At 39.9% G+C, this 24,995-nt stretch overlaps 1 protein-coding gene across 3 annotated transcripts in view; it reads right to left on the reverse strand.

Moving 5' to 3' along the window:
• Nucleotides 1-12,013: 12,013 nt before the first annotated feature.
• ABHD5 (abhydrolase domain containing 5, lysophosphatidic acid acyltransferase) overlaps nt 12,014-24,995 on the reverse strand; it is a 33,385-nt gene continuing 20,403 nt past the window's right edge. For 2 of the 3 annotated variants that reach the window (XM_072726287.1, XM_072726288.1), the window contains 4 exons: nt 20,372-20,526; nt 17,708-17,819; nt 14,825-15,011; nt 12,014-14,256 (listed from right to left, as the gene is read on the reverse strand). In XM_072726287.1, coding sequence (XP_072582388.1) covers nt 14,167-14,256; nt 14,825-15,011; nt 17,708-17,819; nt 20,372-20,526 — 544 coding nt within the window. In that variant the 3' untranslated portion in view covers nt 12,014-14,166. The remainder of the gene's footprint in view (nt 14,257-14,824; nt 15,012-17,707; nt 17,820-20,371; nt 20,527-24,995) is intronic. The other variant, XM_072726289.1, reaches the window with a different exon arrangement.

The raw sequence follows: 24,995 nt of genomic DNA on the forward strand, positions 1-24,995 counted from the left end.
CACAGTGCTTTAAAATTGATGGCACTATTGTTGTGGAAAAGTAAGTACATATCCCAAAATATGTTTCTCCCTGAGTAAAGGACATTTAAAAGGAAGTGCTATATTTGTTCGAGTTTCTTGGAGAGAAACGTGATTCAAATGTAAATGGCTGTGAAGGGCAGGACTAACAATGCTCCAGATGTGAAAGGCAAGCACAAGGGTATGCTGTGGAAAATTTTATTCCTCAATGTTTAAGCCCTTTTTTTTTTATTTTAATGTCACATGGCTTGAAATTTTGACCTTTTAATACACAAAACTGCCAAATCAGTTATATAATGCAAATTTAAAACAACCTATTAGTGGTGCCAGACTCTGTTTTCTCAAAACTGCTTTCATTTGCAGCAAATTGATATGTTCGTTCAACAAATAGTGACTATATGATTGCATTTGAAACCACATATTGATATTTTCGGGCAACACATTTACTCTGTCAACTTCAGGGAGCACAGGCAAGGCTTTTTGTAGACCAAGTGTTTCACCAAGTCTCCAGGATCCAACAGACCCTGAATTGCGCATGAACGCGGGGCAAGCCCTCTCAAAGTTGTCCCAGCAAACTCCACTGCCTTTGTGTGACCTCCTTCCTTGAGTGTGAATGAGACATGTGACTTCTTCTAACCCCAATAGAACCTGGAAAAGCTGATGAGATGTCACTGTTGTGATTATAGTACATAAGATAATAACTTCTGACTTGCTAGCAGATTTGATTGCCTTCTTAGCTTATAAAGTTTGATGAAGGGATGGACCACATTGGGGAGGTTAAATGGTAAAGAACTGAGGGTGGCTTTGGCTGAGAAGCAGTGAAGAATCAAGGCTCTCCACCCATCAGGCTCTATGGAACTGAATCCTCTCCCCAGTAATCATGTGAGCTGGGAAAGCTGATCCATCCCCGCTCAAGCCTTCAGATGAAAGCCCCACCCTGGCCACCATGATGGCAGCCTTGGGAAAGATCCCAAGGCAGAGAACCAATGACACCATGCCTGGGTTCCCAATCCACAAGCTGTGAGATAATAAGCATGTCAAACAGCTGTAGGCATGCAAGGCATTTGCTGAGGAAAATGCCTACAGAAGGGAGAGACCTGGAAGAGACAGAGTGGGCTGGGCTGTGTGAAAGGAGAGGAGGAAGAAAGAAGTTAGGCAGGAAGATCACAGACAGGAGTGCAGCTCCAGGACAGTTTCTGGCAGTGGCTGGGGAGTGACCACTGAGGGAGACCCGTGTCAGGCAGGGATGCCTGGCTCCTGAATGCCCCCAGGCTTGGTCACTGGCTGGGGCTGCCTCTGCCACTGGCTGGGATGAGTGTGGCCTCAAGGAGAATGCAGAGCTGGATTTGGAAGGGTGGCTCCTGGGGCAATTAGTCTGTCTTTCCCCAAAGCACATGCTCCAAGTGGCACCTTCCATGGTCACCTCAACCTTTTCTGAGAAATGAGGCCACTTCCTACCACCACTCCTCTCTTCAACATGTGCCCAGACACAAACCACAGTTTCAATCTCAGCATGCTGTGTATCACAGCCCTCCTGGGAGTTGTGATTATTTACATATATCCAAATATATGCCTTTTAAAAAATGATTTTATTTATTTATTTATTCATGAGAGACACAGAGAGAGAGGCAGAGACACAGGCAGAGGGAGAAGCAGGCTCCCTGCAGGGAACCCAATGTGGGACTCAATCCCAGGACCCCAGGATCACCTCCTGAGCTGAAGGCAGACGTTCAACCACTGAGCCACCCAGGCGTCCCCAAATATATGCCTTTTAAACTGCTCCCTTCCCCAGCTGTAAATGTCATGAAGGCAAAGAATTCCTCCCTTCTGTTCACTTTTATTTAGCTCACTGCCTGGCACACATAAATGCACAACACATACTTTTGAATGAATGAATTAGGATTCACAATTTGCTCAGTTTTATTTTTCTCTTGTAAAATGCAGGTGACTGAATTTAAACCCCGTTGTATTAAGAGTGTTTGTTTTATCTTGGTTTTGATTTTATACTATTTGAGAGTCTGTCATTTTAACTGAGGGTAAAATAATTTCCTATGGCTGCTATAACAAATTACCATAAAGTCAGTGGTTTAATATACCACAGATTTGTTATCTTACAGTTCTGGAGGTCCTATGTCCAAAATGGATCTCACTGGGCAAAAATCAAGGTGTTCCTTCAGCTGCTCTAGGTGAGAATCCATTTCTTTGCCATTCCCAGCTTCTCAAAGCTGCCTGCATTCCTTGCCTTGGGTCCCCTTTCATCTTCAAAGCCAGCAATGGCTGGTCAAGTCTTACTCTCATTGCATCACAATGACTCTGACTCTTCTGCCATTGATGCTATCCTAAAATTCTTAGTGTATTTTTAAATTAGGGACTCCACATTTTCATATTGCCCTGAGCTCCACAAATTATACATCCAGTCTTTTCTGCGTGTCCAAGAGCATTATTATTTTGCTTTCACTCTTAAGAATCATAAACTGGGTGTAGAATTCTAGGTTCAAAATCAATTTCCTTCAGAATTTTGTAGATAGCTCACACTTTGAAGATGAACAATTGGGCACCAGTCTGACTGTTGAAACTGTATTATCTCCCTCTGGAAACTTGTAGGATTCTCTCTTTATCCTTAGCCAAGGATCCTTGGCAACTTTAAGAGTTTGAAATTTCACTAGGTGGTGTCTACATGCGATTTTCCCCCACTATTGTTTCTTGCCACCTAAGGGCACCTCAAGGAAATTTACATTAAAAAAATTGAGCACTATTTTGGGGGAATCTGTATGGCTCAGTTGGTTAAGTGTCTGCCTTTGGCTCAGGTCATGATCTCAGGGTCCTGGGATCAAGTCCTACATCGGGCTCCCTGCTCCCTCTCCCTCTGCTCCTCCCCACCGCTTGTGCTCTCTCTCTCAAATAAATAAAAAATATTTTTAAAGTCCTTTAAAAATGAACTTTTTTTCCTATTAAGATAAAAACATTTTTCTATTAAGATAAAATTGTTAAAAAGTCTCTCTTTCTGTAATGTCAATTAGATGGAAGATAGATCTGGAAAATCCAACATTCATATTTCTCACCAGTTGTTTTTCCTGTTTTCTCCCTTTGTCCACAGGTTTCCTTGGCTTTGCAATCCAATTTACAACTCCAGGTAAGGCTTCTTCTGCCACTCAAGAGCAGTCCTCAAGAAAAAGGTCAGTATGAACCACGGTCACCAATGCCATTAGCAGCTAGTCCAGCCAAGGCTCCAGGGGCAGGTCACCAATGGCATCTGCTCCAACAAGCAACAAGTATACCTTCCCACAGAACTGTTACCAGGGTTAAATTAAATAATGTTCCAAAGCTTGAAGCACACAATTAGTGTTCCATAAATGTTTGTTCTTACGAAAAATGAGTAGTATTAAAATACCAGCTTCTTGACATTTCAGTTCAAATGCCTTGCCTCCTTCAACTTTCCTGATCCCCCCGCCCAGGCCAGCTCCAGTTCCTCTCTTTGCAACAGATGCATTTACCTCACAGCATAAACTGCCGAAAAGTACACAAAGAAGCAACAGGCTCCCAAGTAGCCATGACCTCCCAGGGAAGAGCCCACCCTCACTCATTTTCTCCACTGAAGTCTCTGAGGTATTGAATACAGTGTTGGCCTGTACTGTTACACTTTTTAGAGCACCTTCTATCATATAGCAACTTGTAATCATTCTGAAAAAGGCTATTTCTGCCTTGCTAAGGTCCTGGCAGCTTTGTGAGATCTAGATCAAAACTCTGCTAGACAACCAAGTTATCTACCTTTGTCATACCCATAATTTTCTGTAAAGATCCTGTCCACTCTACACCATGGCAGACCAACCCTACACTATTAATTATTTGGCAAACTTTGCAGAAGGAAGACTTTGAATGAAAAGAACTCTAAGGGGGCTGACACTATTTTGATTCCAGCATCCCAGCTGACCATTCACTAGCTGTGATTTTGGGCAAGTCACTTGACCACTCTGAGGTTTCCCCCCCCCCCCCCCCCCATTTTCCTCCTTCATAAAATGGGAATGGTTTTTGGAGATACCTTTTATGTGTAACTCCCCCCCGCCCCCCGTCCCTTGTATACACTTCCACACCCGCATGTTGTCCTTAGGATGAAACCCAAGCCCTCCTGAGATACACAGAGCAGGTAGTCAGGATGAAATAAGTACCAGCTTATTTCTTGCTGCTCAGTGTCTCCCAAGAACCAGGAAACTCTTGCTTTGACATCCATTTCTAAGCCACCTGGCAGATAAAAAAGAGCAACTGGGAACTGTGGTGAGAATGCCAGCTGCATTCTGTTGAGACGGTCTCTGCATCTTCCCATATCCAGGGCTTTGTGTGCAAGGCTCAGTGGGGGCTGTTTTGAGGGCTCAGGCCTTGTTTCTCCTCTTGGGTTCTCAGCAGTATCTCCAATAGTGGAGGAATGGTATGTGTGTGACACCTGACTTCATGGCTGGCTCCTGTTCCCACAGGCCAAAGATGAATGATGAGGTAGATGTCAATGCACCAATTCACACATCAGAGGACAGTGACTATCAGAATTCCAGACCTGCTTCCTCAGTGCCAGTGTAGTAAATAAACCCCTTATTAGTTCAGATCATTATTTTCAAATTCCTTTGTTATCAGCACAGTAGACATGGAGAGAATGTGTCAGGAACATCACCTTTTAGAGTTTTTATGGGTTAGTTTTAGGGAACCATGAATAGTTTCCCTCAGCAATGCAAAGGTTGAAAAGCATCCAGACCTCAAGATTTTTGTTGATTTCCAGACTAATCAGACTTCACTCATATTATCCTATAGTTGACGCCCTGGGATTCTGAGTAATGCAGAGTATTGCAGTACTTTACCAACTGAAATTGTTGGAACCTTCCTGATTTATGAGGATTTGGCTTTTCTCAAGCATTTAACCATTTTTGCTTTTTGTTGGCTTGGTAAAAATTTACAGCACTGGGGCTATTAGATTACAATGAACCAGCACGGCTCCAACCATAAATACGAGAAATAAATTCCAGAGAGGGCAGAGGGCCCAAAAACAGTGCACCAGGGAAGTGTTGCAAGTTCCTGGAGCCATTGGTGGGCAGGGTAAGCAAGGCCTATGAGGCTAGTCAAAGCTAAAGATAGATGCGCCAAAAAAAAAAAAGAAAAAGAAAAGAAAAAGCAGCTTTAGAGAGATAAGACAGAAACGGTGGTTTCCAGAGGGGATATTGACTGCAAACTATATTTGGTTTTCACCTCAGCTAAGTGTGGGGCCTCTTCTCTAAAAACAGTGCAAATACCATACCACTTTTCCTGCCTTGGCTAATTCTTATATTTTTCCAGTAAAGTGAAACATCCACAGATTGCTAGATGTGGCCACAACAGGCGGATGGTAAGTAAAGAAGTACAGAAATAATATGTGTGTCTTACAGCACAACAGGCCTCCACCTAGCCAAGTCTCAAACTTGTACAAAAGAACCCTGGAAAACGGGACCCCTGCTGCCAGTAGCTGGGGAAGGTCTTACCGGGGACCAGTGCACCTGCTAAGAGCAAACGCCCACTGGACAGTATAAAGGAAATACCACATGAAAGCCTGGAGAATGAACAAAAGCAAGCAGATTTAGGAAAGGACTTGATACTAGGAGTGGAGAACAGCTTTTTCACGACTCTTAGCTTTCTTTCAAGAAGGCCATCACTCAGGGCCACAAGATAGGGAGGGGCCCAGAACTCTGGTGGAAAACCAGTCTTTCTGGCTTCAAGATCCAGAGGACAGAGTTCAGGACAAGCACAGCCACAGCAAAATGAAGGGAGAGTCCTGGAACGGAGAGAGCCAGACAGAGGCGCCTCAGAGTCTGAATATAATCTCTGCCCCAATTTCTGGCAGACTACAGCTAAGGATAAAATAATTGAACTGAGACCTCAGCTGCCACCAAGACATAGCATTTGCAGTTTGAGTCCAACCCAAGTAACTACCTGATGAAACAAACAAACAATGGATATGTCTGCGTCAGATGTAGTGAAGAGATGGGTTGAGGGGAAGGTGTGTGTGTGTGTGGGGGGGGGGGTGTGTGCTGAAAATGTAGATTCCCAGGTCCTGCCCACAGATCTACAGAATCAGACTTTCTTGGGTGTAATGCCTCAGCTCTGCGTTTGTAACAAGCAGCCTTGATGACTCAGACACACAAATTTGATCCTCATTGCTCTGAGTGCAGTATCTTTGGCTGCCAAGGAGGATGCGTCAGCTGCTCACATCTCCCGTGCCTGGCCGCATAAAGCTGAGAGGTCATTCAGAAGGGAAGAGGAGATGCTTCACCCTTAAGATCATCGCTGAAAACTTTGCTATTGAAGAGGGCCACATAGAGACCGGACAGCTGTCCATCAGTGGTCTCCTGCAGGTAGCTCCAGGCCTCCCTCCTCCACCACCTTTGACCCTCTAGGTCCCCTAACTCTGATGTCCCACCCACTGCACAGAGAGAAGCTTTTTCAAGTCTTGAAGTGATACATGTTCAAGATTTGCTGGGGTTTTCACAGATCAGCAGACAGATAGCAAGCTGCTTGGCACGGGAAGGTGAAATACCAGTCATTTGTGCCTGGCATCCTGGTCCTCACGTTTTGCTACTTCCATTGCTGTACATTCCAATTATAAAAAATTCATAGATAAAACTAAGCAGCACCTCATAATGAACATGATGAACATAGCAGTCATGTTTATGAGGCACTTATTCTCTACCTTGGTCATTGTGACTAACACATCTGATCTCACCAAGGAGAAAATAGGCCTGGTTATTTAGCTCTCCATACCTGTCTCCATGACAAGTGTCTATTGTCACAAGATGTGGTAAACCCGACTTGGAACTCTCAGCCTTCACATCTGTCAGCCAAGTGACCCCTCTGTCAAGGCATGAGTTATTCTAAATTTTCAATTAATGGGCACGTCACAGAAACCTTTTAAGCCTTAAGTGAGCATACAGAATTTTTAAAAAAGATTTTATTCACTTATTTGAGAGAGAGTGAGTAGGGGGGAGGGGCAGAAAGAGAGGGAGAAGCAGACTCTCTGCTGAGCAGGGAGCCCAAGGTAGGACTCAGTCCCAGAACTCTGGGGTCATGACCTGAGCCCAAGGCAGATATTTAACCCACTCAGCCACCCAGGCGCCCCCAGAATTTTTTTTTTGATTAAAATATATAGTGTAATAACATTCCTTACCCATTCATTTAGAAAACCACTCGCTAAGAATGTTTTTCAATTTTAAATCTGGGAATTGATCTCATTAAGTGATCCTAAAGCCAGGCTATAGCCAGGAAATAGACAAATACATTTTAATCACTTCTAATTCAACATTAAAATAGCAGGAGAGATATGGTGGTACATACGAGATGGGGAGAGAGAAAAAAATGTGGAGTATAATACAGAGATACAGAGATACTCTAATTCAGGTGCCCCTTGCAACAAGTTTAAGCAAAATTAAACAAATGAAGAGGGCAGTTTCATGTTGAGACTGTGTTTCTATTTTAGAACAGAGACAGACCAATTATGACTTTATAGCTTAATTTTTGATAATTAAATTACTGAGGCTTATAGCCTTCCAAACTCTGAACACCTGTCCCTCTGCCCCCATTCTGGGGGATAATACCACAACTGGTGTATAAGGCCCTGTTAGTTATTTTCTTACCTATTTGGTATTAACTAATATTAACTAATATTTGGTATTAACTAAGGTTTTTTTCTATTTATATATTTTTACCAAAACATAACGAATGCACAAGGATCTAAAATTACAAGAACATACAAAACACACTTGTCCTTCTTCAAAGCTTACCACTGGCAACCAACTTGGGTACATATTTATCCTCCCCAAACTGTCCATTTATATGAGCAGGAAAGTACATCTTTACATGATTTCAGAGCCACATATTATTCTATATGTATTTATTCATTTGTGCATATATGTTTATTTATGTGTGTAACATATTATATACACACTATTCTTAAATCTTTGTTTTTATTACTTTGAAAATTTTCCATATTGTCATTGATAGACCTATCTATGGATGTACCTATGTTTTTCGGCTTCATTATTATTGGCATATAAATAAATTTCAGGTATACAATGTGAAGATTTGATACCTATATATTGATATTTACCTCATTTTTAAGGCTGTATAATATTCTGGTATATGGATATATTGGAATTTAATCAAATATTGGGCCCCCAGACGTTTCTTTTTATTTATGTATTTGAGAGAAAGCAAGAGACAACGAGCAGGGGGAGGGGCACAGGGAGAGGAAGAAGCAGACTCCTTGCTGAGCAGGGAGCCAAATTTGGGGCTTGATCCTAGGACCCCAAGATGAAGACCTGAGCTGAAGGCAGAGACACTTAACTCACTGAGCCACTCAGGTGCCCTGAGCTCCAGACTTTTAATATTACAATGCTGCAATGAAAATCTTCTATATATCTTTGCACATTGGTGCTGGTGTATTTGTAAGATTGAACACTGCAAACAAACTGCTGTGTCAGGTAGCATTTATAATTTTGCCATTATAAATTACTTGTCGAGGGGTAATAGCTATTTACAGTCCTACCAATAGTATCTAAGAGTTCCTACTTGCTCTTAGCTTTGCTAATATATCACCCCAACCATTCTCTCCTGTGGCACCATCTTCCCCCACTCTCTGCTGGGTTATTCATCAGGATCCCCCTCTAGCTATTACCCCCTTGTCTGCTCTTTCTTTTCAAAAAAAAAAAAAAAAGTTGTCTCTACTGGCAGTCCCCAATCTTTTCCCTTTCTCTTCCATCCTTAAATTCCTATTATATAAATGCTTAAGCATGCATAGTAAAACAGAATAATAAACCCCTATATAAGCCCCTATGTTTCTGTCCCTTAGCTTCAACATAACATTCTGCTCATTTTATTTCCTGCCCCTTTTTTTCCTAGAATATTTTTAGGTAAATCCCAGTCATAATTTCAACTACAAATACTTTAGTGTGTATCTCTAGTGGATAAGCGCTTTTAAAAAACAACAAACGTAATCACTATGCCATTATTTCATCCAACAAAATTAGTAATTCTTTAATATCTGCTATCAAATCCATCTTAAACTTTTCTGTCTCAAAAAAAGTCTAAAATGTTTTTTTGTTCAATTAGGATTCAAACAAGTTCTTTAAGCTTCCCTCAGTCTTTAAGTCTCACCATCCATTTACACCTTCAACTTGTTGAATAAACTGGGTTATTTGTCCCATGGAATTTCCTACATTCTGGATTTGGTGTGCTGTTTAACATATTCAATACTGTGTTTACAAACTGATCATAGATGTGGAAGCTTGATTTACATTCAGGTTCAATTTTGTTTTAGCCAATAATTCATTGTGGCTGGTGTTGGGTCCTTGCTATTGAAACACATTGGAGGCATTAACCTCTGGCTGTTCCTTTTTTAGTAGCGCTAAGATTGATCACTAGGTTTGCAGGTTATCAACATGAGCCATTCAACAAAATGTTTTCCATCAACTTTTCATCTAACACTGTTAGCAACCAAGATCCATTATTTCACTAGAAGTGACAAATGGTGCTTTCTTAATCTTATCATTTCTCTGGCATTTAGCTATGATTCTCAAGTGAAGAACTTTCCAGTTAACCTTATCCAGTTAACCTGATATACAAAAGAGGTCAAGAAGTCTCATTTCTCCGGTTAGCAATTTTAAAAATAATGGGTTGGCACCCTAGGAACCTCCAAAGGTGATCTATTGTTTTTAACTATCATTATGATCTCATGGATTTTTATATATTTCATATGTCAATCCACTGTCCTTTCATATGCTCAAATTGCTCCATCTTTGGCCAACAGGAGCCTTTAAGTTGGCTCCTGGGTCCTTCTGACATGACCTTACTCTGATTGGTTCCTTGCTTTCAAGCACAAGATGGTCCAGCCTCATCTTATCCTTTCCCTGCCCCTTTAGTGAGACAATCTTGGTGCCAGGCTGGGCCTCACCACTGGGCTGTGACTGCTTCAAGACCTTTCAGGGGACAAAACTATGTAATATGTGTTTTTCAGAAAAAGAAAAATAAATTACAGCATGTTACTGGTATTTCCAATTGAAATATACAATCAGAGTTTTTATTTGAGTCTTGTATCTCTTTTGTGCTGAGAATCTTGGTTTGTAATTCCATTTACATAATAAATATGTGTTTTATCATCAACAAAGTTTCAAAATGATGATGTCAATCTCATTGTTAAAAACAAAAATACTGAATGCAGTTTAAGATTTCTTTGTGATTTTTTGGTCTGTTGGATGTATTTCCTTAGGGAAGTGCAGACAAAATGTGGGTTTTAAAGTCACTTGAAGAAATTCTATATGTGGTTTTACCTCCAGCTTGATACAGTTAACTTTGTCTTAGTTTTAAGAGTTGCTTTTCTTTTTTTTTTTATTAGAAAACATTGAAGGATCCCAAAGTAAAGAGTATAAAACAAGATACAGATTCAGTTGCCATCCCTGTCCAGCTCCCTAAAACTACCACAAAGGGAACTGATTTATTAGTTATTGGTTTAACACACTCTCTGCTGCATTAAATTTCATTTGTCATCTCCTTTCCTGCACAATAAGTAGCATACCACAGATCCCATTCTTCACTTCCTCTACTCCAGAGGTAACTCTAGAATGGTCTACAGAAAGAATCCTCATTTCCTTTCCCTACTATGTATTCCATTTTATGGATGTACCATTGGTTCTTCCATCAATGCCCTCAGTGGAGAATTAGAAGGCCTCCATCTTTAGTGGCTATCATGTTATAATGAAGATCTTTGTGCATATACCATTTCAGATTTTTGCCAGGGTGTCTCAGATAGATTCTTAGAAGTGAGACTGCCCAGATAAGGAACAAATTCATACTTAATTTTGCTATTTATTAACAAATTCCATTCATAGGAATTTATAATTTTCAGAGTGGATTCCCCACTATCTCAGCAACAGCAGTGTATTGTGTAACTTGGATTGTCCCCCACCTGACCAGGTAAGAAATGGTATCTTAGTAGCTGAAATTTGCCCTTCTCTTAGAAAGCATGCCTTCCTATGTTTAAGGGCTATTTGCATTCTATTTTCCAGAAACTGTTTCTTCATAGCTTTTTGCCTATTCTTCTTAAAGTTTTAAAATTTCTCATATATTAGAGCTATGTGGACCCTCTGTAACAAACAGTGCAAATATTTTTGCCACTTTACCTTATAACTTTTTTGTTTTGCCATCCAAAACTCTTACCTTCAGTTAAAGATGCAAACTTTTGGGCAGCCCAGGTGGCTCAACAGTTTAGTGCTGCCTTCAGCCAAGGGCCTGATCCTGGGGACCCAGGATTAAGTCCCATGTCAGGCTCCCTGCATGGAGCCTGCTTCTCCCTCTGCCTGTATCTCTGTCTCTCTCTCTCATGAATAAATAAATAAAATTTTTTAAAAAAAGATGCAAACTTTTCCATTATTGCTTCTGGATTTTCAGTTACAGGAAAGTTTTCCCTCCTCTCAGATTATTATATTCCCTCCTCTCAGATTCCCTCCTTCATACATATCTTCTTGTGGTTTATTTAGGCTTCATTTTCACAGCTGGGTCTCTGATCTATTCAGATTTTATTTTTATGCAGTATGAGAAATGGATTGAACTTCGTTTTCTTCCACATAATTACGCCCCTTATATATATGTAATATATATGTAATTATATACATATATAATACATATGCATATACACATATATAACATATCTACATAAACAGAGACACTTCAAAAGTGTTTTCTAAATAATATCCTGAAACCAACTCTAGGCAAACTTTCTCTTGAAAATTAGTTTTAGAAGGAAATAGACATCACACTAAGGGTGCATGAACACAGGAACCACCACATATGGAGGTCGGCATACTGCAGAGTAGCCTTCCCACCCAATGCCAACACGTGTCACTATACCAACACTGGATCCATGGTCTTATGAGTAACTAGTATAAACAGATGAGGCCATACCAAAAACTCAAGAAAATATACAGCAGCTGACTTGTTGCAACTATCAAAATAAAATTTATTCTGCAAAATAAAGTTAAAAGTACATTGTGCATAATTTAGCAAAGATCAAATACTGTAATAGATTTTTAAGAAAACATTAAGCACCTACTTATTTTTAGGAATTTGAGGATTCTGACCTTCTCTGCTTGCTCAATGTTCACAAAATTACATATTCTATAACCCAAGGGAGAATTTAACTTCTAAAAAGAATTACGACAATATATCTCAAATAAAGCAAAATCAGTTGGTAGGAAAATATGTTCCACTTGACATTTGGGTACAACTTTTTCCCGAATCACTTGACACATCTGTGGCCAGGAACTCTATTTACTAAGCTGGGACCAAGTTTCCTTTGAAGAAACCTTGCTGTGCAAGTAAAAACTGTCATTTACCCAAGTAAGAGTCGGAGTGTGTCAAAAACACAAAAATATTACCCAAATTATTTGTACACCACTTAAAGGTTTGGAGCTAGCACTCTAAGATACTAACTGAAAAGTACAGGCTACTTTTGTTCTTAGGTAGAGAGATCTGACAACATGTCTTCGCTCTCATGCTACGTTTTGCAGTTACCTAGCTAAAGTGCCAACTGAGACAAACTGTTCACTGGAAAGCTATCTCTTGCGCTTCACTCTATCTACCTATTCCTTTGTAGGGAAGACAATGTTGAAAATAGAACAGTTGCTCTTTCTGGCAGTTAATCCACAGTGATTCAATCTTATATTTCCTAACTAGATTTCCTAATTAACCATCTAAAAAACACCATAGTCAAAAACATTAAATCATTATTTGCTCTAGTTCACTGTTTTTATTTACATAACCACCTTTCTCCTAGACAAGCAATGTTAACAAAACATGAAGCAAAGAAGCCTGGTTAATGACAGTCCTATTCAATTTTCTTTTTTGGAGGGTCTTCTCAGCAGCCAGTTACCACATGGCAACTTTCACAGTTTCAAAGTTTTTCCCCATTTTAAAACAGCAAGAAAGTGTTACACGTGATGGTAGTTATTGTCAAACAGTTCAATCAATCTTATATAGCTCTTATAATACATAGCTTCAAGTATGTATATTATTTAATCAACACAAACCTCAAACACAAAAACAAAACCCAATAACCAAGTGCTATCTCATTTCTGGTGCCATGAGATGCAATAGCACCACCTATTTTTGTATTTTAGTGGTTAAAAATGGAATCCAGTTTTAGCACCCATCTACAGGAGTTAAATAAAGGTTAATGACAATATATGATCGGCTTACTGGAAGATAGCAGTCTTAATATCCCCTCAGAAGGCAATTTGTTCCTTATGTTGCATCCTGGCTCATGAAAAGAATCTTATTAATGGGGGAAGAAAGGACTAACTTTTAGTTAAGGCTTTTAGGTACTTAAATCACTTAAATACTAATGTCATGTTTCCCTGAAAGTATAGAATTATTTCACATATAAAAGATCTCAAGGAGTTCTGTTGCTGCAGATACATCAGGATGGACCACATTTAAAATGTTGAGCATGGCTTTGTAGCCTTAGACAACAGAGGAAAATCAGAAAAATTAATGCTAGTGATCAATTCCCATCTTTTTAGCCAAAATGCTGTCTCTTCACTCCATTTCAAAAATGAAGTGAAAGATTCTAAACAAGTGATAGCTTTTTACATAAAAACACATGAAACTGTGATTAACTATATCAGTTATTAGACAAGGTAAATACAAGCAAAGAAAATAAAGTGCACCTTTACAGTATATAAAATTAATAGACCCAGTAATCATTTTTTAAAATTGGCAATATAGATTGAAATATAAAAAGTACCTGACATAGCAAAGATAGATAGAAATCAAAAAAATTTCTGTTGAAAAATTACAATTTTTCAGTATAGCAGAGGGACAAATAACCTTTTATTAAAGCTAATTAGATTCGGAGACTCTTGAATATTTCAATTTTGTGTAGGAGAAAGGAAAGCCATTCTTCTAGAAGGCACTAACTGGATTAAATGTGCAAGCAGCAACTTCATAAAGAAAATATGTGCGAAGTACAGTAAAGAAGCCTGCCTGGTTCTTTTGTGGTATTCCTCACTCTGCACGGTAGAATGCACAGTATTGCTGAGAAACTATGTCAGTCTGCAGGCTCTCTCTCCCACATTCTCTTCAGCGTGCTCAGTCTACAGTGTCACAGATCTCCTTCACTTTCTGGTTGAAGTCTTCTGGTTGATCTGCATACACATAATGCCCTGCCCCAAGAATGGCCTGGGAAAGGAAAAGGAGTTGGAAGGTCAGTGAGCAAAGGCATTTAGTAAAACACAATGATATAAGCAAAAACATTTAGCAATGAAAGTGAGAACAGCTATACAGAAATAAAACATAAAACAATGAACAACACTGATTTGTAGTAACTTTCATGTATATCCATCAAATAAACAATCCGAGAATAAAGAGAAGAATCTATTGGGCCTTGCTAAAATCTTATATGCAAAAAAACTATTCTAAACTGACTACTAATGACAGGGCCAGCAGATCCAATGAACCAAATGAGAACACACTGCCTTGTGAGGTGGGAGCTGGTCAGGTGCCACTGGAATGTTCCTCTCCACCTTAGAGATGCCATAACTCTAGGGACAGGCACGGCCAGTTTAGACATTAAGATGTGTGTGGGGCAAGCCCTGTCCCTCATCACAAGTGACATCAGGTCCTGATGCAGGCTGCTGGTCTAACTCAGATCTGAAAGCACAGGGACTAACTGAAATCTCACTGAAGGCAAACATAATGCAGCAGGTTTCACCTACAACTGAAAACTCAAACTAAGCTACACACTTACTATTGTCTTCACGTATGAATGTGGTCGTAAGGACTGGATGCTGGTGCCAGAATTGCCATCTATGCAGGATCGGGCGCCAAAGATCACTGAAACTGGAATGTCAGGGTGCATTTTACCAATTCGCTGGAGCATTGGTCTTTTTGCCCATCCATAAGGAATAGTCATATTTTTGAATGCTGTCTCACCACTTAAGGAAAAGGAAAACAAAACACATACGATTTTTGGGGAAGAATATGTACTGTACCCCCACCTCCATGAAAACACTCAGACTTAGTTTCTCCCTTCACTTAAGACAAACCTCAGCTTAAAAAGAAAATATTAGAAAGTGTAAGAAACAAACCCCACGGAAGATATATGCTTTTAGAAAAACGAGGATGCTTTAAACTCTAGATAATTAAAAGTCACCCTCTTCTAAATCAAACATGCAACCTTATCATTATTAAATTTCCTGTGGGGAGAGTTAAAATGTTTTTTTCACTGTAACTTGTTTCAAATGTAGAAGGTAGCTTTTCAATATGTGCATGGCACCAGCTCTTTACCTGTAATAGTAAAAAACCAATACCAAGATAAGAAGTGCAGATTAAGTATTCTTTGTGTATTTATAATATTTTCTGCATATAAAAAGGTTTCTTTTCTTTTCTTTTTTTTTTTTTTACTTATTTATTCATGAGAGACACAGAGAGAGAGAGAGAGAGAGAGAGGCAGAGACACAGGCAGAAGGAGAAGCAGGCTCCAGGCAGGGAAGCCCGATGTGGGACTCAATCCCTGGAATCTAAGATCACACTCTGAGCCGAAGGTAGACACTCAACCGGTGAGCCACCCAGGCGTCCCATGTTTCATGTTTATAAAAACCTTTTTAGCTAGAGAGAGACTGTGTCTCCTGGAGACACAGCAAAGAATTCAACTGGGAACGTGGCTGTCATGTAGCAACTAACTAATCCAGAGCCATACCTCTCCAGTACGCCCACACATCCAGGAGGCAACATTCCTCTGCCTTCATTATCCTAGGGCCACAGCTACCAGGCAATGAGAAACTATCCCTATATCTTAAGAGCCCACCAAATTATTCAACTACCCAATCTTAAACTATCTGTCATATGCCCCTGCCTTGCCTTTCCTAAAGAGCCCCCTCCCCGCCCCCCCCAATAAAAGTTCTGGCCTCAGCTTTCTCTTCACTGCTGTTTTCTGCCACCTGACCAAAATCTGGTGCTTCCCTGTTACCCTTTCCTGGCATTCAGTGACCTCCCTCTCTAGGACCTGTGAGTATAATAAACTTTGCTTTCTTGAGCCTCTGTGTTTTCTCTTGTGGCCACACGTGACTGATTATCACACAAAAGAACACAAAACACTTTGAAAACTGCCAGGATAGATCCACTCTGCTGTTACTTCTGTTTCCTTGCAATATTAGGAATAACTCAGAATTGTCTGCTATGAAGAATTAAGTTCAATCACAAGAAAGACAATAAACTACCACTACATAGGCACATGTAATCCTGAAATGGAAGTAAAGAATAAGCATAGAGACCAAGCAAGAAAACAGATGATGTACCTGGGACTGACCACTAAATACTGTTGGAACAAGTCAGTAGAGCATGAAGCCCTAGTATACCAGACCCAGCCTAGTGAGTCATAAAACGTCAAATGTCTTCAGGACCGCAAACCTTTCCAGCCTCCTTCACTCCAGAGAATCTCTAATGTATAGTATTGAAAAGATTAAGACTTTGGCTCCATCCTGATAGCGGCCATAGCCTCGACCCTTTAATAAAGCAGGTGTGCGTGTTCTCTGCCAACAGAGGGAAGTTGGCTCTGCCCTGAGTCTTTTGGCTTTGTACCCAAGTCTCAAGCCTGGAAAAGCTGAAGTACCACTTCAAGGTTCTGAAGTGTGGCCTACGGTCCACCTACATAGGAATCATCTGAAGCATTTGTAAAGATGCAGCCCAGAACCACTGAGTTAGTCTTAGGAACAGGGCTCAGGAATCACATTTTAGATAAGCTCCCCCAGTAATTCTGGTACACCATGAAGCATGAGAAGCAGAGCTCTCTGCTTACTACCTGCTAGACCCTCTCCCTGGCAACTCCAGGGTCTTATCTTCCAGGCTTCTTCCAGCTCCCTACTATCTTCAGGCTTTCTCCAGTGGTACCTTACATCTAATGTTCATAAGTCATATATTTTAAAAAACAGGAAACACCTTTGTTTGGCCCTCTTGCTCCCTGTGGCTTCTGGGCTCACATGCTCTTGCTCTTCCTCCTTCTTTCTCCCCTTTTCTAATCACTGTCAAAACACCTGTAAACTCCCCCTCCCCCATCTTCCAGGCCTCACTCACTCTTCACTCACTGCAGCAGTGCTTCTCATGCTGATCCAGGGTCACTAAAACGTGCTCAGCAAAAGAGGGGTGTAGTCATCATGTGAACTGGAACCATGCTGAATGGCATCTCCCAGACACTTGGGAGACTAAATACCCTTTTGGCATATAGCAAAAGTTTCTAAGAAGATCCACAGTACAGAAAACCATTAACTTTTATTTAATTCAGCAGCCCTTTTTTTTTTGTAGAACATGCATACTCAGTGTGGAAATGCTGTTTTATTTGAAATTCTTCTTCATCTCTCAACTCTAACCACCTCTCAGAGGTCCAGGACCAAAGCTTCCTCAACTTATCCATAAGCAATTCTGGGGAAGACAGGACCTCCTGCTTCTCAGTCTTTCATTAGCATCCAGTTTGTAACATGTAAAACAATTGTTTTACGTAGTAGGCACTCTATGAATACATGTGTAAATTAAGAAGTACTAGTCAGTTAACTACTAATAAAAATCTCCTAGAGTATTCCCATACACACAAAAGTGTAAAACACTAACAGGGTAAATTCAGAATCCTAATCCTTACCTTGGAGTCTGCACATTACAGTGGTAGATGTACTCTGTCACGGTGTCATCTTCAAACATTGAAGAATACTTCCGTTTGAAATCAGGTCTTAAACGCTGCACTAGACTTAAGCCTATATAACAGAAAACAAATGTTTTAAGTTATAGTTTACTGACAGACTAACAGAAAGGTTTTGTGTTTCTTATAGAATGAGTAAAATTACGTGTATTTATTTATTTATTTATTTATTATTATTTTTTTTTAATTACGTGTATTTAAATATATAATTTAGGTAGAAACGAGCACAGATCCTAGAAGCTGCTCTCCTCAAGTTCCCTAAGAATTAAAATAAGAGGTAAAGAATATTGTATATTGCCTTATAGATGCACTTCAGGAGCCCAAAACATACAAGTTAATTTTCTAAGACTTGTCTTTGTAGGCAAATAAATTCTATTAAATATGGCAGGTGAACAGAGCAGTTTGAGTTACCTTAACTTGTATTTCTCCCACAAATTTTAACACATTAGTATTTAAATGGAGTAAACTGGAATACACAAGTCTTTCTGTGGAAAAATAAATCCAGGGTTTCTGCGTAGGACGTAGTCAATCCTCGTGGCTAAGGCCATCCACTTGTGAGGTGAGAGGTAGGGCATCCTTTGCCCAGGGGAAAAAGGATGAAGAGTAGAAGCCTCCATCTGGTCACTATTTTCCCTCTTGGGGCTCCAGGGACTAGCCAGTTTCCCTTTCTGTTATCACTGCCCATTAGTCTAACAAGGTCTAACTTCTTTATTGGTCTTCCTTCCTATCTCTGAAGGAACTGTACAGCTCCATGGAGAATGCTTATGATGCTGATATTCTAGATCATGCCCAACCCCAACCATGTACAAGCAATAGTGGGAGACAGAGGGTATTGCATGAGAGGGCCCCTCCCAGGTACCCTCCCTCCCCAACCACTGTCTCCTTTTTTTTTTTTTTTTTTTTTTTAATTTTTCTTTATTTATGATAGTCACACAGAGAGAGAGAGAGAGAGAGAGGCAGAGACATAGGTAGAGGGAGAAGCAGGCTCCATGCACCGGAAGCCCGACGTGGGATTCGATCCCGGGTCTCCAGGATCGCGCCCTGGGCCAAAGGCAGGTGCCAAACTGCTGCGCCACCCAGGGATCCCCCCAACCACTGTCTCCTAGTTTCTTTTCATACTGTAACTCTTTCCTTAATTATTCCCTGTATAACTGTAATCATGCACAATCAAGACTGTACAGACTGAATGAAGTTCTTAACTAGCCCATCAAAGGAGGACCAGGCACCTAAGAGGAGTGGCTCTACCCAGGAGGGGTGAGGAAGATAGGCTGTCAGAGCACTGAGGGAGTATGGTGTAGTCACCAACCCAATCCCTGTGTAGTCCAAGGTTCTCCCTATCCCAAACAGAGGCATGAGAGCAAAGAGGGGCCGGGCCTGGGTAGAGGGTAGGTAGCAGAATCTACTATCCCCTCCGCAGCAGTTATTCCAACTCCCTCCCTACCCCCATGCCTCTCTTCTCATCTAACAGAACCTGACTCTTACCTATCAGTTAGGCAGCAACATGCCCAGGAAAGTGGGGCCCTCACTCCAGCTCTTGGCAACAAGTGATAATTGATCAGCCACACAAATGTATTCTTCTTTGCTAGTGGAAGAACTAGGGGTGTACAGAGACATAAGGAGGCCTGCTGGGGCCTTCCAAGGAAGGCTGTCTTCCCTGATAAAGCATTATGCAGAGAAGACCATTTTCTATTCTCTCCTTTCTTCTTGCTCAGAGTGCTGCTCTGTGGAATGGAGGCTTTTTGCCATAGCAGCCATCAACCACCAAGAAGAAAAAGATCAAGAGAGTCACAGTTGCAGGCACAAACCTCAACATCAATGAGCCAGCTACTAGAACAAATGCTAAAACTACCTGCCTCTAGCCTGCTTGTTAAGGAAATAATGAAAGGTCCTATGGTTTAAACCACTTAGGTGTTCAGCTACTTGCAGCTAAAAGCATTCCTCACTGATACAAAATTATAGGAGGGAAAGTGGAGGTCCAAACCATCACCACTGGTGACAATGAGGGAAAGAAATTCCCCTGGCTTTGGGTGAAGACAGAGGAGCTGAGAATCAAATAAAATTACATCAGAGACTAAACACTGGTAAAATATGACCAGAAACACTAATCAGGAGTCCCTAAAATGTCTGTGGAAAAGGATGATTTTATGTTCTTAACATTCTAACATTATGGGGCAAGAAAGAAATCTGAGGACCTGAGCATATGTACATGTTATCCCCATGGGCAATCAAGTCAGGCTTTGTGATCTGCCAGCAGCGTATCATCAACTAGCCAAAGGCTCTCTAATGTCCCCAACAAGTCAACATGCTGCACTTCTCCCCATACCCTGGGCTGACTAACCCCAACAGCAGCATTTCCCACCTTCTCAGTTTTGCTAATTCCAATATTTGCCATATAAAGATTCCTCTTTGAGATTATCCTGGTTTCATTATTTTGATGCATGGACTGTTACTTTTTAGAGGAGGAAAAAAAGGAACTTAGTAATTAAGAGGAGGAGGAGAGAAAGATTCAGTTTGTTTTTTAAGACTCTAACAATGGCCATCAGTAAATACTCCCCTACTACCAATCTAAACATTTTGCTTTCCTAGGATACAGATATAAGCACTCACCAAAGGGTCCTGCAATCCTGAGGCCAGCTAAAGGGTTAAAGGGAGTCAGTGCTGCTCCCAAGGCTCTGATCCACACTGGGATTGGTCTGTCTTGATCAGCAAGGTCTGGTCGCTCAGGAAAACCCCAAGGCTCCACTAAAATGAGATGATTAACCCTGTTGAAGGAAGAACAGATATAATTTCATTTGGCAAACTCACCCTAGGACTCTAAAGAATTAACACAATTTATGAAGCAAAGGCAGCATAAACCACCTTCAAAAACCTTCACATTAAAGAGAAGACTAATGGCTGACCAATTACATCACGTTCTTTTTTTCATCATGTTCTTATTACATGTAAACTTGCAGATTTGGTAGGATCTGAAAGGTGTATGGTAGGAAGAGAGCATCCTTTTTCATATATGTAAATGTGGATAATAAAGGGTGTGTGGAAGGGCACATAACCATGTGGCTACTCTTGAGGAATGGTATTTGTTGTTGTTGAAGCTATACTCCAATGAGAATACAGATCACTGTCCACTCAGAAAAGTCCAATGGTTGCATATAGCACAAGGCTGACACTGCAGAAATCACTGAAGATTAATATTACTTATAAAATAGCTTTGGACACCAACAACAGTTACCCCTGTGAATCAATCATTCTAAAAATGTAAGAGGCATTAGCACTTTAGATGGATTCAAAAGGACTTTTAAATGAACTTTCCACAAACACATAGATAATGTATTAATATGGGCTGAAATTTCCCCTAGTTTGGGATTCCAGATTGGTGAACATGAGCGTATCTACCCTACACACAATATCATGATATACTGACATTAGACTCTGTTCCTAACCCTTTCCTAATTTTCTTCTTTACTGACCAAAGAGACAGAAAATTTCCAAATCTTATATAAAATTGTTTTTGTATCACTAATAGTTTTAATTTTTCCATCTTATGAAAACCTCTTCCTGATGAGGGAAAACCAAAGCTATCAACAATACTTCCATGTGCCTGCATCATGATATTATGTCATACAGCTCCTAAATAAGGCATAAAGGTCCTCATGATACAAATGATACTCAACTATAACCAAAAAGGCCAACGGCCAACAAATGCCACCAAAACCTTCTCAAGGATGAACTGATTCATCCTTGATTCTAAGGTCCCTTTCCCATTCTAATGATTCTAAGGTCCCTTTCCTAAGTCATAACTGAAACCAGAACATGAGCACAGATGGCTATTATTCCCAATATAAAATGTTTTATTATTTTTGCCACCACAGATAAGGATGAATTATTAATGAGGCCTTTGTTTTTGACTGCATTTTCTCAAAGAGAAAGCCTTAGAGCACAGACCCAGAGCTCCAAGGGCTCTTGGAGAATACTCAGTCCAGCCTTTCACTTCAAAGATGAGAAGGAAGCTGAGACACACCATGTGGCCTGCTTTAGGACATGTAGAAGCAGGGCTAAAATCCATTCCCTGACTCCAGCATAATAACCAATGCCAACAAGCCATTGGGTACACAGATCTATCTCCTAAGAACAGGCCAAGCAACACAAGATAACATCTCAGTAAAGGTAAAACTTAACTTTTATTAACTCTAGGCCAGTCCTAACCCTATACTCTAAATTTCAGAACATCGATGAAATGTGGAGAATATAACTACCAATTTGGGTGGAGATACATGTTAAGTGAGATTTCCATATCCTTAAGAGTGCCTTCACTGCTTAAAAGTTTTAGGAGACTATTTTCTCCTAAAATATGGGAAGAGTGATGGAAAGGAATTTGTTTTATTCTTTAATGGCACAGGCCAACTGATATTGATTTCCTCCTAAATTCCTCTTATTACAGTCCACAGTAAGATTTGAGGGAGAGGAAAAGAGGCGAGGGAAAGGCATGTCAGAAGTATCAGTGGAATTAATGAAACAGTCACCCAGTTGAAAGCAGCAGAAATTCCCGTTGGAAATAGCTAGTATTATTCACTATTCACTTAGCTCCTAAAGAGAAAAATGAACTCTTTATTAAAAAATGCCTTACCCTAAAAGATAATTAAATTTTGTTATGAATTCATTTGGGGATCCTGCCCAGTCTGTTCTATGTTCTTAATGACCTGCTAACCTAAGGGGGTGAGGGGACAAAGGAAAACATGAGAAGGTCAAGTCTCTTCTAGCTAAGTAATTGCTTTGTTTCTGCCTTAGTTTTGGCATGTCTTTAATATGGATCTTCAAACTAGCATCCCTAGATAAAAATACCAGTTAAAAAAATTTTTTTTAAATGCCAGTTTAACAAACTATGCAAGGTATATATACTAGAAAAGATTTTTTTTTTTAAAGGGAGTTAGTTAACTGACCCAACAATTGTTCTGTCTTGTGTCTTCAGCCGAGCAGGAAGCTTAGCACATAGTAGATATTCAGTAAACATTTGGAGTATTTTTTTCCATGTTTCCTTTTGGTCTTTGTCTATAAGAATATACAAATTTTATAAACTATAATCATAGGAGCACTTGGGTGGCTCAGTTAAACATCTGACTTCAGCTCAGGTCATGATCTCAGGGTCCTGGGATCTAGCCCTGTGTCAGGCTTCTCATTCAGCGGGGAGTCTGCTTGTCCCTCTACCCCTCCCTTAGCTTGTTCTCTCTCATAAATAAAATCTTTTTTTAAAAAAAACCTATACTATAGAATAACTATACTCATAGAATAAGTCTCATCTTGTTTTTTGATTCTCTAGATGTTGATGATAATTTCCCACATAACCCTATTTCCATTTTTATCTAAAATTGAGATAAAAAATGCAATAAGCAATGGCTGCATAGAGGAACTGAATCTGTGTCTGATCTCTCTGTTAAAGAAACAAAATCCCTGGTTTTCTGCCAGAGGAAGATGATAACTTCTAGGGTATTTCTTATTCGTTTTTTTCGTGATCTTTTCATCCAGGTCTCGTGTTATCGTTGTTGCAAATCAGAGTGATTGTGCAGGTGGAAAGAGATTGATGGCTAGGCCTGTTCGGTGAAGGTTAAAACAGTTACTAATGGTGGCCCATCTTAATAGCCCCAAGGAAGCTCTGCTATCCAGTGTCATGGTGGAAAGCCTTTAACTCTGGATTATTAAGATGTGGGATATGAATTGAAAGTTTAAGACCAGTGAATAAGTAGTACAATATTTGCTGGCAAAACAAGCAAAAATTCTAAGTGCATTCATATTCTCAACTCATCTGATAGGAATAGATAATGATTAAGCCATTAATCTTTTTCTTGAAGACGGTAAATGTTCGAATTCTAACTGATATTTTGCTTATTTCGGAGATGTTGGAGATCTTTGTTTTTCAGTCATTTTAAATCATTTTTGAAATATTGTTCAGTGATTATATAACACATAAAAACAACTGGTACTATGAAAATAAACTCAGTTAATGTAAAGGATTCAGTATCAGTAAGCTTATTTAGCTTTGCAGATATGTGTTGTATCTAAACCATTCAAAAGCCGATTTTATCCTGTTGCAATTCAATCTTGAATAATTTCATTATAATTTTGGAAGAATTAATTTTTCCAGAAAAAATAAAATTATTCCTGGTTGTTCATTTTCTTTCAATAAAATATTTAAAAACCTAAAAAAAAAAAAAGTTCAGTCTGGATTTTTCTGGCCCTCCAGATGACAGAACATCACTGTTATTTCTTATATGAATCTTGCATGTCACTACCCATTATTGGGTAGTAAAATCTACTTAAGAGTCAGGGTCAGTCTGTGGTCTTTTTTTTTTTTTTTTTTTAAGATTTTATTTATTGAGAGAGAGAGAGAGGGACCACCCACACAAGAAGAGGGGAGAGGAAAGGCAGAGGAGGAGGGAGAAGCACACTCCTCACCAAGCAGGAAGCTCAAAGTGGGGCTGAGCCAGAACTCTGGGATCATGACCTGAGCTGGAGGCACTTAACTGAATGAGCCACCCAGGTGCCCTTGTGGTCTTTTTAATTGTATAATTTGGAATAGAAAAATATGTAACAGGCATGAGTATCATTCCATGAAACTTTTATTTCAGACACATACATATATAATTCTTACTGAGGAGTTACAATCCAAAAAGTTTGAAAATAATTTTTAAAAATATTTTATTTATTTATTCATGAGAGACACACAGAAGCAGAGACACAGGCAGAGAGAGAAGCAGGCTCCATGCAGGGAGCCCGATGTGGGACTTGATCCCAGAATTGCAGGATCATGCCCTGAGCCGAAGGCAGAGGCTCAACCGCTGAGCCACCTAGGTGTCCCAAAAATAATTTTTTAAAAGCTCTGCAGAATTGTCTGAACTGGAATTATATATCATCTGCATCTCTACATGTAAAAGGCCTCAGAAAAAAACTGTTGCTTATTTTTGGTTGTAAGACTTATTCAAAAGAGAGACCATCCAGAGCACTTAAGCTGTGGCTTTGAATAATAAATGTCCAGTAAATGTTAGCTACTGATAGTAGCAAAACTAGGAAGACTACTAGAGAAGACTTTTTTTTCAGGGAGCACAGGAAGACGATGGCTAGAACCATGTGAGCAATGAGTAATTTAACTTTTATTCTTCAGGAAAGCATGATCAGTCAGGTTTTGGCTCACAGGTTATTATAGCGTTGCACCAGATGAAGTTCCCAGGTGATCTTCTCA

Source organism: Vulpes vulpes, chromosome 11, assembly GCF_048418805.1.
Source record: "Vulpes vulpes isolate BD-2025 chromosome 11, VulVul3, whole genome shotgun sequence".
In the NCBI taxonomy this organism is placed as follows: domain Eukaryota; kingdom Metazoa; phylum Chordata; class Mammalia; order Carnivora; family Canidae; genus Vulpes; species Vulpes vulpes.